General features: G+C 38.9%; 1 protein-coding gene across 1 annotated transcript in view; it reads right to left on the bottom strand.

The window, feature by feature from the left end:
• Positions 1 to 18,735, bottom strand: part of LOC128986737 (myosin-I heavy chain) — a 99,549-nt gene that overhangs the window by 72,328 nt on the left and 8,486 nt on the right. Inside the window, exon 2 of the mRNA XM_054407246.1 lies at positions 8,528 to 8,634. Within this exon, the coding sequence (XP_054263221.1) occupies positions 8,528 to 8,634 (107 nt within the window). The remainder of the gene's footprint in view (positions 1 to 8,527; positions 8,635 to 18,735) is intronic.

Genomic DNA, 18,735 nt, shown 5'->3' with positions numbered 1-18,735 from the left:
ATAATGTTACGATCCACAAATTGAAGAAAATTGTTTTATTGACAAGATTTTGTATATTTCGACCTTGCTACTGAAAAATATTAACCTAATCGTGGCTTGTATAGAAAGCTAAAATGTTACCTTTGTTCTATCCTACAGCAATTAAGTCTCATTTTTTAAATGCACGCAAGATATTTCACTGATTTAAATAGATTCCATCTCTGACTAATACCGTATATTGATTACGTACGTTGTATCTTGGAAATTATTCCTCCACTCAAATCAAATGGACGATTAAAAAATAATAATCTGAACTACGAATTCCAGTACATTATCATACAACGGTTGTTATAAACCTAGTCTCTGGTGTAATTAGGCTCCCCCAGAAAGGGTAAAGATGATGACGCAAACCACCTGAATGTCTCCAGTCGAGGGCGTCTGAAGGGAGCGTTTTAAGCGATATTTTGCATCGCGAGTTGGCGAAATAAAAGCCTTCAGTCTTGCTTTGAGATAGACTCGAGACAATGCATTTTCAGGCCAATGCATCCTGACCTTGTTTGTCTTTTCAAGCTGGAGTGTTTTCTTAAACACAGCGTCAAAAGTCTTTTGAATGTTCCACGAGACGTCTATAAAAAGGGATTGCTCCTTTTAAACCTGTAAAATCAAGCTAGGTTTGCGAAATTGAAATAGTGTTTGAATGTTATCGTTACATCAGATTAACCCAGGCATACTTCGCTTATGTTCGATCTTATATTTACAGGGCAAAAAAAGAGTTTAATGCTATAATCGACCAAGTCAATTAAGTTAAACGATTTTAAAGTGGGAAATAATAAAAAAAAATAAACTAGTTAGGTATATTTAGTATAACCCAAAATCATAACCAAACGATATATGAATTTCGTAATATTGAAATGTTGTTGAAATACTACACTTATTGATTGAAGATTTTCATTGGCAACCCTTTTACAAATTTTAAGATTAATTAGACCATAGTTTCATACGTCAAAGTTATACTGAGGATAAATTAAAATTGAAAATTGTTCGAACATGCTAAGGGTCAATGCAGATAAATAATGAATCGACATTTATTATGCTAAGCAGATTTACAACATAACATAACAACGGTGCATTTAAATTAGTTTGTAGCCTATCCTTTAAAACATTTAAAAGTAAGAATGATAACCTATGATATTTTTTTAAACCATACATTAATTAGTAAAGGTATATGTTTATATACTCCTGCTGTGTATTCGCTCTACCTTAAGAACCATTCTCTACCATCCATCTCTGTTATTGAGACAGATATTATACACTTGAGGTTACTATACACACACACAGTCTAACAGTAGCATTAACAATAATCGAGTAAAACACTACTTCAATCCTTTCTTTCCGTCTCCTAGCCTTTAAAAAACAGGAAGTTCCAATTTGATTTGTGAAGCTTGGGTTACCTAAAGCCATTTAAACTCATAAACGGAAGGAAGCCTAATTTTGGCAGGAAGCGTGAAGGTAACCTAATTAGTGTCGAAATGAAATGGCAGGGTTTGACATTTGGTGGCCTGTGGGGTAGTGGGGGAGGGGGGAGGGATGATGACTCACCGAGGGTCGGGATGACCAGGAGACGATCGATAATGTAGGGGGTAGACTCTGGTAAACATAGCACCAGCCAGGCAGTACAGCCAGCGATCCTTGGGGTATACTGAGGATGTGGATATAACAGTACCACTTTGCAAAATATAAAGAACTAGCTGTACCCGCGGGCTTTGCCCCGTTAAACTTCACAGGTGAGCTCGTTCGCATGGCTCAATCACGTCCTGGTTGAAGTTCGTTCGCTACGCTCACTCACCTTTAGGTTGGAGCTCGTTCGCTCCGCTCACTTGCCTTCAGGTTAGCTCGTTCGCTACGCTAACTCGCTTCCAGGTTGAAGTTCGTTCGCTACGCTCACTCACCTTTTGGTTGCAAATTGGCTGTAGTCATAAATTTAAAAAAATAATAGTGCTGCACCCTGTTGGTAATCCTTGTAACTTTAATGCTATTGAACATCATAGAACAGAACCAACTTGTTTAATTGAAACAGCTGTTAAGAAATTCCTTTTAAATATGAAAAATCATAAGGTTAACATGGGAAATTCCAGAGCCACTGGGGCGGAGCCCGAAAGCCCGATCAGAATAAAAACTACTTAGTTTTCCTATTTAATGCCCAAAGAATCGGTGTACCGAATTTCAGCCTCCTAGGTAAATGGGAAGTGGGAGAATTAGTGATGAGTGAGTGAGTGAGTGAGTGAGTCAGTCAGTGAGGGCTTTGCCTTTTATATATTTAGATAACATGACATTTCAAATAGTTTAAAAAACTAATCGAGCATTATTAAACTCAATGAAATGAGCATTGTTCTTTATTGTGGTGAGCTTAGGACTTCCCCCATTCTTTGCGGTTAATTTCTAAACAACAAAACTTCCGAATGTTTTTTTTTAATTCTGGAAACTAAAGTGGACCTAAAATTATGACGTATCCTGGGCCAAATTTAACCAACGGTTTATTGAAAAAGGAGACAGTAGAGTATGCTACGGCCTATAAAGTTATAAGTTATAAGTTATAAGTTATCTTATAAAGTTGTATTGCCTCACCTTTTGGCAAGCTACTGCGATAGTTGATTCGACACAAAAGAGGATATTACTTACGATATTGTATCATTTTAATTTGGCCTGGTTAAACATTCAGCACTTTGAATAGAAATCATTAACTCGCATCAGAAGCTCAATTCAAATACGTTAATTTGTATTATTAAATAAATCATTTGCTTCAATTTCAAGTTGGGTAGTTCAAGTTCCATCCCAACATCCACAAGCAATAATTGCATTAACTAAATTAAGCTAACAAAAGATTTATATCTGAAACCCCTAAATAATCCATCTTTATTCACCAAGGTATCAAACTTCCATATATGATAGTCTTACTTTGAAATTTCCTGATTGCTTGGTTATAATTATCTATTTTCTTTTCCCCTAACCGTAATTAATTATGTCTTTGGACATGAATATGGATTTCGAATTTCTCCCCAATTTCCAATTTATTGTTTAATGTTTGGATCCTCACTGATGGATTTTAAATCCCGAAACGATATTTATAGATCACAACTATGTGGAACGAAAATTGAGATTGCTAATGTAAGAAATGTTCATATTTTAGTTTTATATGATATATTAATTATGAATCCTAGTAGACATACCGATTTACAGTATCACTTCGAGTGTACAATATCTGCCACAATAGTAGAGATGGAGTGAGGAGATCTTGAAGTGGAGAGCTCACAGCTGGAGTGCATAAATATCTACCTTTCAGAAGCAGAGTCGAATGTTGTCGTCTTAAACCTTACGTTTATTTGTGAAAATACTACGTACTTTTTTAATTTCCATGAAAAATACCAATGCCGCCGGTTTTTCGTTAGTATTGCAGATTTTCCTTAATCACAGTAGTTTATTGTATTATTCATGTTTTAATTTACACGTCATTATATGTTTCTTATATCATTTAATTATTTGCAATCCTTAAACTACTGATAATACGCAGTAGTTTCTCAACAACTTTTAATAGAGGAAATCTGTATCGAAGACATGCAATGCGCTGACTCAGCACGCTGAAGCATCTTGACAGGATAGATCAAGTGCTGCTAGACTCAGCGAATGTCGTGTATCTAGCCACCTACTGTATAATGGTGCTCACATAATGAGAGCAACCAAAATAAGCATAATATAAACATAAAATAAGCATAATGTAAACATCACATTAAAAGTTTTAAAATGGCTAATAATGACCCTAATTTGTAATCTGCGATTGGAAAGTTGCAGAATTCTTGGAAAAGTAATATTTTAGGGCCAATTATTTAAACTATATTTCTTAGTACCTATTTGCAGTTATAAGTCAAAAGCGCAACTAAGTAGTGCGCATTTTTCATAACGAATTATTTACTTGCCACTGTGTATAGTAAAAATATAATAAACACAGGTCGCTGGAAACACACAATGATTTTATGACTTTACTGCTAATAAAAAACGTACTAATGAGTTGTGATAATAGAAATGTGCACAATATATGTGTGGTAGCGTGTGTAAGATGGCCATATACTGTCATTATACACACAACTTACTACTGTACGTTATATTGCAGAAGTATGTACCGGTTTTTGCAATTCTATGTATAATGTTTCTATCCCTCTGCACTGAATGTATTTCTCTCATGAATTGTGAAGAACGTTGAATATTCTTGCGACCTCACGTCAGCTACTCCATATATAATTCACCCGACCTCATCCTCGCGTAGATACAGTAGTACGTAGTCCCGGGGGGGGGGGGGTAGTTACTTTAGAGATAGCAGCAATTCTTGGTCAGCTTGTAAACAACATAACTGACAATGTCTGTCGTTCGTTTGGAACTAGACTGGAGGGGCAAACAATAAGTCAATTAGTTAATTGAAGTATGGTACAATTAATCTATTTTAACTCAACTCAAACTGGTAACACACGCTCGTCCTACTCAACCTTATCTAAAAATTACGAATTCAAAAATTTTAGTTCGGTATAGTTCAGAAATATTATTTTGTTTGCAAAATTAATAACCAAATCAAATCAATTGCAATCTTCTGTCGGTAAATAAAATCTGTCATTGGACACGAAGGCCACGCCTTGTCATGCGACGGGACAATATTAACATTTCAGAGGCCAAGGTCGAAGTCGGGGAGGATGTTTGAAGACATAAGTTGTAACTATCACCGCTGGCTGTCAAAGTGGTTTTACATTCAATATTTGAAGTCTTGAAATCGATATTGTAAACATGTTACAGAGAGAAACACTTTGGTCCTATCTGTCGTAATTCACCCAATACAGTACAGGGAGAATACCAGTTATCAACCAAACCATATCAAATCAGTTTGAGAAATGTGTTTGTTATGCGTATGAACAAATCATTTTAAAATAAGATAGGCTACGTAACTTTGTCCGTCTTTAGTCTTATGTGGACTGTCAATCCGTGTTAAACTTGATAATGAGTCGTATGACTCGAAAATAATAGTAACCCCAGAAAGAGTTTTTAAAATAACTCAACATTGGACTAAATTTGGTACAGTAGCTCAATTAACTAATGCTGATCTGAAGTAAATTAATTGTTTAGTACTAATTACAAAATATGTACTCTATTCACTAGTAAAAACAAAGATAATTTTAATTAAAAGTTATTTTGAGTTAATTGTTTAGGGAATGCAGCACTTTTCATAGATGGTTATTTAAATGTTTCTTCTGTACTGTGAATTTGTACGTATAGTTTTTTTAATTGTTTGTTGGCAACATTAACCAAGGCTGGTACATATAATTTTAACCACACAACATTCTAATCAATAAATAGGTGAACATTTTGATGCGTCGTAAAATCAATATTGAGATCCATTGTAACTACAGTTATGTACATAGAGATACTGTAGTCCTACAAGTCGTAGTCTCAAGTAGACCAGTAAACCCTCACCTCGGTTGTACAATGCTACGGTTAACAGTCCACTCGAAGTGTCTACTCAATGCAGCTCTTGCTACAAGTGTTTATGGAAGCTTTAATTATGTACAGCACTTTACTGTACTAACGTAACGTAACGTTGCAGTTTACGTCGATGATTTACCTTTTTATAAACATTAAAAAAATATTATAAAGGATTTCTTAAATTAGGGTCTCCTCTGAAATCGCCATTCTCTTGTAAATGATAAACGCATTTGCTACCTCTGTCATCCAAACTGTGAAACAAATATTTAATATGAATATACTTAAAAAATCAAATATGTACTCAATTGAATTCGGCACCTTGATCGATGTTAGCCCTATATTGGTTGGTGAATGTATATACGGCTATTTTTGTCAACATCCATTGAAACTGCACGAACAAGGGTTATCAATTGTTTGTTTGGCAAGTTTTTTGTAAAACCAATTTAAATGAAAATAACGCCACTCGATACTAATAGAACTTGCACGTGGAGTCGTATCTAACGCCAATTGAATGGAAAATGAATTCCATTTGAAGAATAAAGATTCTCGTTTCAAGTTTTCTGATTTTATTTGGTCACTTCTCATCTTCCGGATATTACATTCTATAATGAATGCAAATAATAATTAAAATAAACAGGAATTTGATTCAACACCTTGAAACATGCTGTAAGAACTAAGCAGAAACACCGAATGTAGCCTATCCATTTTACAATTGAAAATAGTCAAATAATTAATAGAAACATGAAATTAATTTTTAAGGACCAAACTTTTAAAAACATATCCTCGAGATATAAATATAAAATTAAATTTGATCTAATAATGCAATACTGCTTTGTAATACTGACTTATATTAGAAACTAGGAAGACCATTTTTTAGTTCGAAATAAAGAAAATACAGAAGCAGATTACAACATAAAACAATATTGAAATTTCTATAGGAAAAATCCCTTTCAATTATTGTTTTTACAAGGCTGTAGACCTAATAGCATAGATGAAGATATTACTTCATCTATGCTAATAGTTATCCGTACAAAAGAGCGTGATATAAAAATGCATATGTTTTATAGGCATACAAATCAGAAATAAGCTTCTGACAAAATCTTATAGATTAATAACCAAGTGAAACAGAGACAGAACATATATTTGTTACAGTAATGATGTGAGGTTCTCAGAAACTTGAGCCGGAGAAATCCTCTTGTGGCTTATTTATTGTCATTAACTTGGAAAGTGCATTCTCTTCAACTTGAGAAGATTTAACAGTTTATCAGATTATGCAATATAATTAAATTTTACCGAAATGATTTTTATATAAAAATTGTGATATCATACAATGGTATTTATTATTTGTTTATGTTACAACCAAGAAGTAAGATTTGTACCAATTGTTATCTTTACATTTGAAAATGTTATCGTTAAAACTTAGATATACTGTAAATGCCATAGTTTACAATTCAACCAGCTTAGGAACACAAATATAATTTGATTTGATGAAGTATACTGCTACCACAACATGTACCAACTTTCTTAACATTGTACTTTACTAGTGTTTAAGTGTAGTAAAAGAAAATTAAATGAGACGTTTTGGTTTTAAATTGAATAGTTCTTTTATTTAAGATTTTAATTATTTTTCTTTGAGTACAAATCAAATTGATATTGAACATTGCTCGTCATCTGGATTTCCTAGGTAAAAAATGTATTACTATTTATATTATGAACGAGTGATGTTATATATTTATTTATATTCAATGTAGTTTCAGCTTTTAAAAGCCAGTAAAGTAATGTACATATGCACTGTAATTATTTTAAAGTGAATAATCAATTTCAATTTTAAATAAAATGTGTCAGCAATCTGACAAATACTTTCTCTAATTAGATCGCCAAAAACGCTTCATGAACAAGTGGTGAGAGTAACTATGGTATTTATGGGTAAAATCGCAAAGTTGCAGTAACTTTTGTACCATAATTTTTACTGTATTGGGGGTTGAACCATTTTTTAGAGCGACAAGGACCATAAAATACAACCACCTTCGGTCGGGTCGTTTTGTTGGGAATCCGATTTTCTGTTATTTTGTGGAAAAATCACATAAGACCAATAACTGTTAAGCTGTAATGTTTACAGCAATGTGGGTTGTACAATTTTGTTAAGAAATTGAAAGGGCTATAAAATACAAAATTTGCATAAAAATCGTCGGGGCTATTTTTGTGGAATCCAGGTTTTACCGTTATTCTATGGGTTTTTTTATGGAAAATTCACCATTAAAATCAGAAAAAAAAATTAAAAACTCCTGGAGATGCCCACAAAATTTCATCAAAATCGGACCAAGGGTCTTGTGTGTAGATCTGTACACATCCACACACATATCACTTCGAAAGCCACATTTCGGGGTACAGAGGATCCCAACATATTCCCCACTCAAAACTCAAACTCGAAAATTTGACGAAACAATTCTTTCTCCATATACTATGTACAAACAATTTGTCATGTAAATCACCTGACTGAGGCAATAACAATAGTCGCGTGTGTCCAGCTATTAGACCGCTCAGTTGCACAGCTTTGCTGTATTGTGAAGTGGGCATTTCCGGAACAACTACTCCAACAGTATTGCTATCCAATCTGTATGCTGTAATTCTACTGTATCAATCATATTGATAGTGTTTACGCTTTTGAAACAATTCATTAACTACAAATAAATGTTTAAACTACAGCCTATGTGCCTATGTTTAAACATCTCACCACTAAATGAGACTAAAACTTTAAACTATAGAACACTGTGACCGACCATTCCAGAATGTTCTCATTGAGACAATTAATTTAGACTACAGTTGGTCCATATAGCTAGAGTATTTCAATTAAGCAAAATGTACCAGATGTAGCTTTGTTACTGACTAAGGCTAAACTGATCTTAAATTACTAGAAGCATAGACAAAATAATACTCTGTTAGAAGGGCTTTTGGTTTACTCAATGACCAACGCCAGTAAAAACTTGTTTCAAACAATGTAAATGCTACAGTTACATGTAAAGGATACGTATATGCGGTCCCTGGTGTAGCGGGTCTGCAGGTTGCGGTTGATGCCGACCTCGTCTATGTCGGAGATGACCGTCATATCGGGCACTCCTGCCTCGGGGCTGCAGCCTGCAACACGACAAAACGATATATTAGAACAATACAACACGACAAAACAATATATTAGAACAATACAACACGACAAAACAATATATTAGAACAATACAACACGACAAAACAATATATTAGAACAATGCAACACGACAAAACAATAAACATTAGGACAATGCAACACGACAAAACAATAAACATTAGGACAATGCAACAAGACAAAACAATATATTAGAACAATGCAACACGACAAAACAAATATTAGAACAATGCAACACGACAATACGATATATTAAAACAATGCAACACGACAAAACGATAAACATTAGGACAAAATTAAACCCGACAAACAATCTGCAACAGAACAGAAATCAAACTAGAGAAATAATATGCATCAGAACAAACTATCTGCTTTAGAACACGACCGGCCACTTTAACTGCTGTAGTTCTAATTTGACCGAGTCTGGCATGAGGGACTCCTCTTCAAGCTGGCATCGTCTCCACTACCCGGATCCATATACAGACTCATTAGAAGCTACCTGACAGCACGCAGTTTCCGTGTCACTGTTGGACGAGCAACCTCAACATCCCGCCCAGTCTCGTCGGGTGTGCCACAGGGATCAGTTCTCGGACCGATACTCTACCTGTGGTACACCAATGATATACCCCTGGCTCCAAGGGTGCAGCTCTCCCTCTACGCGGACGACGCGCTGTTCACTGCCACCTCTGCCAACCTGAGGATGTCCAGGGTGTACGTCCAACGTCAGCTGGACCTGCTGCTCCCATGGCTGAAAAAGTGGCGCATCAAAGTAAATGCGGACAAAAGTGAGGCCATCTCATTTACAAGATCAAGGAGACAGGACGATGGTCACCACCTAAACTTAGACGGATCAGACATACAATGGAGAAACCAAGTGAAGTACTTGAAGGTACTTCTGGATCGAAGACTGACACTGACTCCCCACGTTGAGAGAGTATGCAACCTCGCAAAGAAAGGTCTTTGTGCCATCCGCCCACTGCTCCGCTCGACGAAGCTGACGACAGCTGCAAGAGTCAGGCTCTACACGACCCTGCTCCGGCCAGTTCTCACATACGCAGCCCCTGCATGGTATGACTTCACCTGCAGAACATCTAGACGAAAACTACTTACTGTCCAGAGCAAGGCTCTTCGTCTAGCAACTTTCTCTCCCTGGTATGTGAGGAACATTGTTATCAGAGACTCCACTGCAATCTGCACAATCCGAGACTACGTAGACGGACTCAGAACACGACTGGAGGAGGCGGCGGACTTGTCTCCATGGGACCATATCCGGGAACTGATAGCCGAAGAGGTTCCCCGGCTCCGGCCCCTCATCATTGAATAAACTCCACACTACAACGTAGCGTCTTCAGGTAGCAAGGCTACCAGGGCATAGACCCGATGCAGCCATCAAGTATATGCTCCAAAGTGAAGCAGGAGCTTGAGAAGAAGTGATGCGAGGCATCACAGTCAAACAAACTTGGACTTGGACTTGATAGTACAGTCATCAACCTCTTCCAAAAACAACTGCTTTTAACATTTTATACTTTAACAGTTAATGTGAGTTGTAACTGATAGAGAAGGTACTCTGTTAGTGACGAGATAACATCGCATCCGTGACCTTCTCCTGTTTGATTAAATACAGCTAGTGAACTGAGTAGGCCTTTGTATGATGGTGATAGGCCTGGTTGTAGCGATATTGACGGCTCTTGAGTATTGTATGGAGGCTGTTATGTGTGACCATGTGCGGACATTAGCGAATATCAGGCCATTCGATAACACCAACTTCCTCGGACACATGTTATCTTAAACCACACAGTTATCTGCTTCCGCTGCGGCTAGCCTTGTAACAAATCTGCACATGTTTGCTTATTTGATATTGTTAAGTAAGGCGAGTTTATAAAAGAAAAACACATTTAGTCCTTTCAGATTAACCTTTCGACATTGGATTTTCACAAACTGTACGTGAAGTGTGTGTTGTTATACCAACAAAGTATTTTAATAGTTTAACACATAATACACACTTTAACAATGGTGTGATACATAGTATGTAGACCACAAATAAATCAAAAGATTACATAAGGGAAAGAGCAAAATGAACAAAAACAGAACTGAGCACAATGTTCTATTTGCCAGCCCGCGCCATTGTCTGGAGTCGCATTATTACAGCTGCCTTTGCTTCGCGTTTCTTCATTTGCTTGCCTCAAAAAACACATCTTTCCTTGAGAATGACAATAAACATTTTCAAGACATTTTACTTTTTTACTGCAAATTATATAGGAAGCTCTATGAATGTTATTTGTCACATTACAATTATTTCAACCCCTACTACAGTAGTTGTATAATCAGTTTGCCAGCAGCCTACCTAAGGAGGTGCGTACTGCGTGTTTCACGGTAGACTAGGAGACGTTACGCAGAGTACAAGGTCACCCATGGGAACTGTCTTGTGTCTGTGGATGGATCATTTACTACAGCAGTTGTATAGTCAGTTTGCCAGCACCACGCACCAGCAGCCTACCTAAGGAGGTGCGTACTGCGTGTTTCACGGTAGTCTAAGAGACGTTACGCAGAGTACAAGGTCACCCATGGGAACTGTCTTGTGTCTGTGGATGGATCATTTACTACAGTAGTTGTATAATCAGTTTGCCAGCACCACGCACCAGCAGCCTACCTAAGGAGGTGCGTAGTGCGTGTTTCACGGTAGACTAAGTGACGTTACGCAGAGTACAAGGTCACCCATGGGAACTGTCTTGTGTCTGTGGATGGATCATTTACTACAGTAGTTGTATAATCAGTTTGCCAGCACCACGCACCAGCAGCCTACCTAAGGAGGTGCGTACTGCGTGTTTCACGGTAGACTAAGAGACGTTACGCAGAGTACAAGGTCACCCATGGGAACTGTCTTGTGTCTGTGGATGGATCATTTACTACAGCAGTTGTATAGTCAGTTTGCCAGTACCATGCACCAGCAGCCTACCTAAGGAGGTGCGTACTGCGTGTTTCACGGTAGACTAAGAGACGTTACGCAGAGTACAAGGTCACCCATGGGAACTGTCTTGTGTCTGTGGATGGATCATTTACTACAGTAGTTGTATAATCAGTTTGCCAGCACCACGCACCAGCAGCCTACCTAAGGAGGTGCGTAGTGCGTGTTTCACGGTAGACTAAGAGACGTTACGCAGGGTACAAGGTCACCCATGGGAACTGTCTTGTGTCTGTGGATGGATCATTTACTACGGTAGTTGTATAATCAGTTTGCCAGCACCACGCACCAGCAGCCTACCTAAGGAGGTGCGTACTGCGTGTTTCACGGTAGACTAAGAGACGTTACGCAGAGTACAAGGTCACCCATGGGAACTGTCTTGTGTCTGTGGATGGATCATTTACTACAGCAGTTGTATAGTCAGTTTGCCAGTACCATGCACCAGCAGCCTACCTAAGGAGGTGCGTACTGCGTGTTTCACGGTAGACTAAGAGACGTTACGCAGAGTACAAGGTCACCCATGGGAACTGTCTTGTGTCTGTGGATGGATCATTTACTACAGCAGTTGTATAATCAGTTTGCCAGTACCATGCACCAGCAGCCTACCTAAGGAGGTGCGTACTGCGTGTTTCACGGTAGACTAAGAGACGTTACGCAGAGTACAAGGTCACCCATGGGAACTGTCTTGTGTCTGTGGATGGATCATTTACTACAGCAGTTGTATAGTCAGTTTGCCAGTACCATGCACCAGCAGCCTACCTAAGGAGGTGCGTACTGCGTGTTTCACGGTAGACTAAGAGACGTTACGCAGAGTACAAGGTCACCCATGGGAACTGTCTTGTGTCTGTGGATGGATCATTTACTACAGTAGTTGTATAATCAGTTTGCCAGTACCATGCACCAGCAGCCTACCTAAGGAGGTGCGTAGTGCGTGTTTCACGGTAGACTAAGAGACGTTACGCAGAGTACAAGGTCACCCATGGGAACTGTCTTGTGTCTGTGGATGGATCATTTACTACAGTAGTTGTATAATCAGTTTGCCATTACCATGCACCAGCAGCCTACCTAAGGAGGTGCGTAGTGCGTGTTTCACGGTAGACTAGGAGACGTTACGCAGAGTACAAGGTCACCCATGGGAACTGTCTTGTGTCTGTGGATGGATCATTTACTACAGTAGTTGTATAATCAGTTTGCCAGCACCACGCACCAGCAGCCTACCTAAGGAGGTGCGTACTGCGTGTTTCACGGTAGACTGAGAGACGTTACGCAGAGTACAAGGTCACCCATGGGAACTGTCTTGTGTCTGTGGATGGATCATTTACTACAGCAGTTGTATAATCAGTTTGCCAGCACCATGCACCAGCAGCCTACCTAAGGAGGTGCGTAGTGCGTGTTTCACGGTAGACTGAGAGACGTTACGCAGAGTACAAGGTCACCCATGGGAACTGTCTTGTGTCTGTGGATGGATCATTTACTACAGCAGTTGTATAATCAGTTTGCCAGTACCATGCACCAGCAGCCTACCTAAGGAGGTGCGTAGTGCGTGTTTCACGGTAGACTGAGAGACGTTACGCAGGGTACAAGGTCACCCATGGGAACTGTCTTGTGTCTGTGGATGGATCATTTACTACAGCAGTTGTATAATCAGTTTGCCAGCACCACGCACCAGCAGCCTACCTAAGGAGGTGCGTACTGCGTGTTTCACGGTAGACTGAGAGACGTTACGCAGGGTACAAGGTCACCCATGGGAACTGTCTTGTGTCTGTGGATGGATCATTTACTACAGCAGTTGTATAATCAGTTTGCCAGTACCATGCACCAGCAGCCTACCAAGGAGGTGCGTAGTGCGGGTTTCACGGTAGACTGAGAGACGTTACGCAGAGTACAAGGTCACCCATGGGAACTGTCTTGTGTCTGTGGATGGATCATTTAACTTTGGATTCTCACGGTATCTTTGTGTGTGTGCATTGTTGTTAACTTATTCTCAGGAGTGAATGTAGAACAGTCACACACTGGTCGCACAAACTGGGAGGAACTGTTACTAGTTGTAACACTCTGAAATATAAAAGAATTGTAGCTGGGACTCCCGTCTCCGTGAAAACATACATTGCGTCATACAAGAGCTGCAAGGTGCACATCCAATTACTTTTGAGATTCGACCCAACTTTTTTAAGAAAATATTATGTATTTTTTTACAAGTAACTCCTATGCATATCCAGCCACGAAGGAAAGTAACTATATTTAGCATGCAGTAAAGCCAGACACGACGCTACTATAAGACAAGATTAGTCCCCGTCTTTACCGTCGTATTTTATCTCTGTCTTTATCCCGGCTTAATGAAAAGTGAAGAGCGGAGAAGCTTTTAACGAGACCAAAATATACTTGAGTTCCGGAGACGCCCGAGTCGAATCTGTCAATAAATCAGTTTAACCATTAGCATGGCTCCATCGTCGTACCTCTTCTCTGCTATCGCCGCTGAACAATAACAGGCAACGAGTGCAACCACGTGAGCACATACATGCAGACTTTATTGTATCGTTAAGCAGCACACAGTGTCCATACTTCTTGTATGCCCTTCCTCTGATAGGCTCTCTAGCATCACGGAATAGTTTTACACATCACTGCTACCTAGAGTATCATAATCCCATAGCTAAAACCCATTGGTGACTAGATTGGATATGAGCCCGGGACATCGTGCCCGAAGCCCTTGATTTTCTCTACCGCCATGACCATACAACATGACACATGTAAACTAATTAAAATACAGAGAGATAAATCTCTTTAGACTGGAAATGCATATAACGGTATTATGTGTATTGTCATTATAACTGTACTAAAGGGCAACAACCATTTGAGGAAATGGAAGTTATTTCTGAAAAGATTTGAACTGCTCACAACAAGTTTGTCATCAGCGAATTCGATAAAGTTCGATAAGTTAAGACATGGCTTGGGAAAGGAAAACATAAAGTCACTTGAGTAACTTGAATTGCTCGCGATTGCGAAAAAATAAGCATATTTTTTTGAGACGCAAATATTTATTACTCGCTTTTCAAAAATTTTGGAATCACAGTTTACAGTACATAGAAATAATCTACTTTTCATTGAATTTTGTAGAATGAATTACAGCCCTGGTCGAGTGGTGTCCCGATCGTGCACTAATTGCGCCAAAGAGTTCCTTAATTGCGCCAAGCCCTCAAAGAGCCCCAAAAATGGTCCTTAATTGCGCCAAGCCCAAGCCAGGTAGGGGCGAGTTACCGGCAGAAGAAATGTCATTTTTTACGTGTTATCCTAACCTATCCTAACCTACACACAATTATAGTCAAAGAGGACCGCCACTTGGCGCAGTTAATGAACGTATCGGGTCTCGGGTGGCTCCCTATAATGGTAGTAGATGGCGCAATTCAGGAATACCCGACTACCTGACTCAGGTCAGGTCAGCCTGGTGTCCCTGCCCCTAAATTAGCCCTCACTCAGCCGCTCTGGGTTCTGACCATGAGTCAAATTATAATATCTGAGAACTATACAAATTTGCAAATTCTCGACGTTTATCGTATAGGCCTACGTACAAGAGCTTTGGATGTGTTGAGGTATTTAGGGTCTCAACTATCGAGTTAAACTGTCCAGGTCTACATCGTCACATCTAAGACATCGTGATATGAATCACTTTGAATGAGTGTGAGCGATACACGGCATATACCGTACTGTGTTCAGTAGAGCAGAGCAGATAATGTCAACTATGACGAAGGCGAGGTAGCATTGTCAAGGCTGTAGGGACAACTTTCACCCAGGTATGTGGACATGTGGTGTACAGGAATCCCGCCTGAGTCACTGTTCCGGGAACTCCCCTAGGACAACTAACTGTGAACCATACTTGACACTGCATGTGTGACTGACGTAAGCTGTTAAATCTTCAACCATTACCAAAATCTCCTTTTACACTCCACATACCAAGGAGACAGTGGGTTAGGATTCATTGCACTACGATAAATCTTTAACATGGATTAGTGTTAATATAACGAGATTATGTATTAGATAGTTCATTTTGGATCAAAAAGTCACAAGTTAGGGCCGGCGCGCACTATCCCGACCACGACCACGACCACGACTCCGACTGGTCGGATACGACCAGTTTTATAATAGGAATAAATGGAACAGCGCGCACTGGTCGACTGGTCGGACCCTGGTCGGGCCCTGGTCGCACGACCAAAATTTTTCAGTTTGGTCGGGCCCGACCCGCTGGTCGTTGCAGCCAAAAATAGCACACAATGTAATGGGACGACGCGCACTAAGCCCCGACTTGCCTCCGACCCGACCAGTACACCACTCATATACACAATTTTTCTTCACTTCCTATACACTGTCTCAATGTAGTGTCTTGTCCCCTGATTTCACCAGCAATTTTTCTACGTAAGTCATCAAAGCTTTTAACAGACATTCTTGTGTAATTAAAAAAACTGTCTTCATACTGACGTAGCTCTTCATAAAATTTTACAAACTGCCCTTTTGTAGACCTGTCAGTTAACATTGGATGTACCCAGTATCGTTTCTTCTTCCGCTTAAACGTACCTACTATACAAATGCACCACAGCAGCTGTTTCTTCAACATCCATATTCACTGAAGTTTGTAAAACATTCGTTGCCTTGGTCGGGTCGTGGTCGGGTCGTGATCTGGTCGCATGATGAACGACAACGACTGGTCGGGTGTTTGGTCGTGGTCGTGGTCGTGGTCGGGATAGTGCGCGCCCGGCCTTAAAATGTTCATTAGACTTTATGTCAAATCTATCAGAGTATGTACGAGAGAAGGCAATAGTTGAAAAGCCTCACACGAGACACATATATACTAACTGCACGTATACTTGCCATCCTGATAAAATTATGACTAAAAAAATTTGCTTTTAAGTTTCTTGTACAGCAAAGTCCCACGGTAGGGTAGCACCATTGACTACACTACTGTATAGAGGGTGTTCAAAAAAGGTGGGGACATAAGTAACTTAGTGATTCCTTGGATCAAAATAAAGAGAAACCCAAGAATAACATTTTTCCCAAAATCACTTCCTTAACCAAATATCCACCAATTTGTATTTTTCTACATAAAAATTTTTATCTTTGAATTTTTCAACCGATATTTATGAAACTTGGTATGTATGTTAAGTAAATTATGTCTTCACTTTTTTGAACACCCTGTATATATACAGTAGTATACAGGGTGTTTCGAAACCCACCCGAAACTCCATGGTCATGTTTCTTAGGTCAAAACAAACAAGTCCTATGGTTTTTGAGTCATTAAGCTTCGAAAAATTAAAATGGCCGCCATTTAGAAATTATACAAAATAGAAACTTGATGCTTTGCTAAAAGATAGTTCATATTAGTCATCATACACGTACCAAGTGTGAAGTTGGTACCTCAAGTGGTTTTAAAGTTATGGAAAGTTATGTAAAAAGTACATACACGCCGACAGACGGAAAACGAAGCAAGATAGGGCATATGTTTATATGAAATTATTGTTTGTTTTGACATAAGGAACATGTCCAAGGAGTTTCGGGAGAGAGTTTCAAAACACCCTGTATATAGTTAACCGCAGCATCGAGCCAAACATCACGTTGGACTTCCCTTTGGTTATGGTATTGACTTTATATCTTATAAAGTCAATGGTTATGGTTATAGGCCAACGCCTAATGGAGCAGGTTTGTGCATAGATGACATTATATTACTTCATCCATGGTTTGTGTCTTGTATAGCGACAGCTACTATACCAGAGCGAGACGATCACACTACGTTATCAGAAAATCATACTGATTATTGGTATTGAGGAAATGATTCGAACTCTGATTTGATATAAATTGTTGCATCATCAGTAGTTACCGATGAATGAGCTATCAGTAGATATCATTCTTTGACAACACCCAAGATAATTAATGTAAACCTTAAACAAGTTACGGAAATTCCACTCAAACTATTGACGATTTTATCATTCTAAAAATGACAAATTTAGGACTTGGCTGTATACTGTATGTCAGGAAATCATAGTTTCAAAGCGGGTTTACCCTCTGTTAAATTTACCATGCTTCTCTAGAAAACCGTATTGATATTTTGTTTCTACGTAATAGCATAGATTAAAAGAAGCATAGAATAACAAAAAATTGGGAACCGTGCGGCTCAATGAGTCTCATAGTATGAAACAAAGTCGAGGAAAGCTTTGTGCTTAAATTAGAGTAAGTGCATCAGCTGAATTATTCTTAGAGTTATTATACTTTCTTGTTAAAAATTGATTTTTAATATCTCAAATTGCATCGTGACCGTTCACATAAATTTATGCTCTCTGTTTTACATGATTACTTCTAATGAATGCTAAACGCTCTCCTTCAATTCGAGAGAACATGTCTAAAATATTTTGCCACAACGTTTTTTCCAGCATGGAGAACAGAAGACGTTGTTGCCTCACTGAAGCTGTGTGAAGTAAACTCAAGTTGGGTCATTTTATTTCTTTTACCGTATTTGAGATATCCCTCTAAAACACAGGATTTTCTCCATTTGAGAATCCTGGGTTACGCTATGTCACATTTCGAATGTTTTACATGACCACAAAACGTCAATACAGTCCGCGTCAACGGCCGAGGGGCCTGTCACCACATTGGTATTCTACACAAATCTCTCGCCCTAACATCAGTATTTATATCGTCTATACACTGTTCTATAAATAATAATGTTGTCACGTATATCATACAGACCTTGAAAATATAACACCACCTGCGTTGTTACGCTTACGCAATATCACTAGATCCTGAACAAAACATACACACTGTAGTGTACATTGGCTACTTAGACGATGCCCCACCATGGACACAAATTCCTCAAGTAGCCTAAAATGATAAAAAATAGCACTAATCTTCAAACCACCTAGGCAACTGCCTATCAACTAAAACAATCGGAGAGCTTATGTTCGATCGCTGATCCAAATCTACGGAGCGATGTACCCTAGTTTAGAGCTTACTAACGAGATTAAAGCTCGTATTTTTATATTAAAGTACTGAATTCACTAACACGTTATACAGACTATGCTGTAACTGCGGGAACTGGTGATGTATTGCAGATAGGAAGAGGAAGTATAAGTAGATA

Source organism: Macrosteles quadrilineatus, unplaced genomic scaffold (assembly GCF_028750875.1).
Source record: "Macrosteles quadrilineatus isolate MER2022 unplaced genomic scaffold, UCM_ALF_1.0 Scaffold_1__1_contigs__length_201487025, whole genome shotgun sequence".
In the NCBI taxonomy this organism is placed as follows: domain Eukaryota; kingdom Metazoa; phylum Arthropoda; class Insecta; order Hemiptera; family Cicadellidae; genus Macrosteles; species Macrosteles quadrilineatus.
The sequence above is the reverse complement of the archived record's forward strand: the minus strand, read 5'-3'. Positions and strand labels throughout refer to the sequence as shown.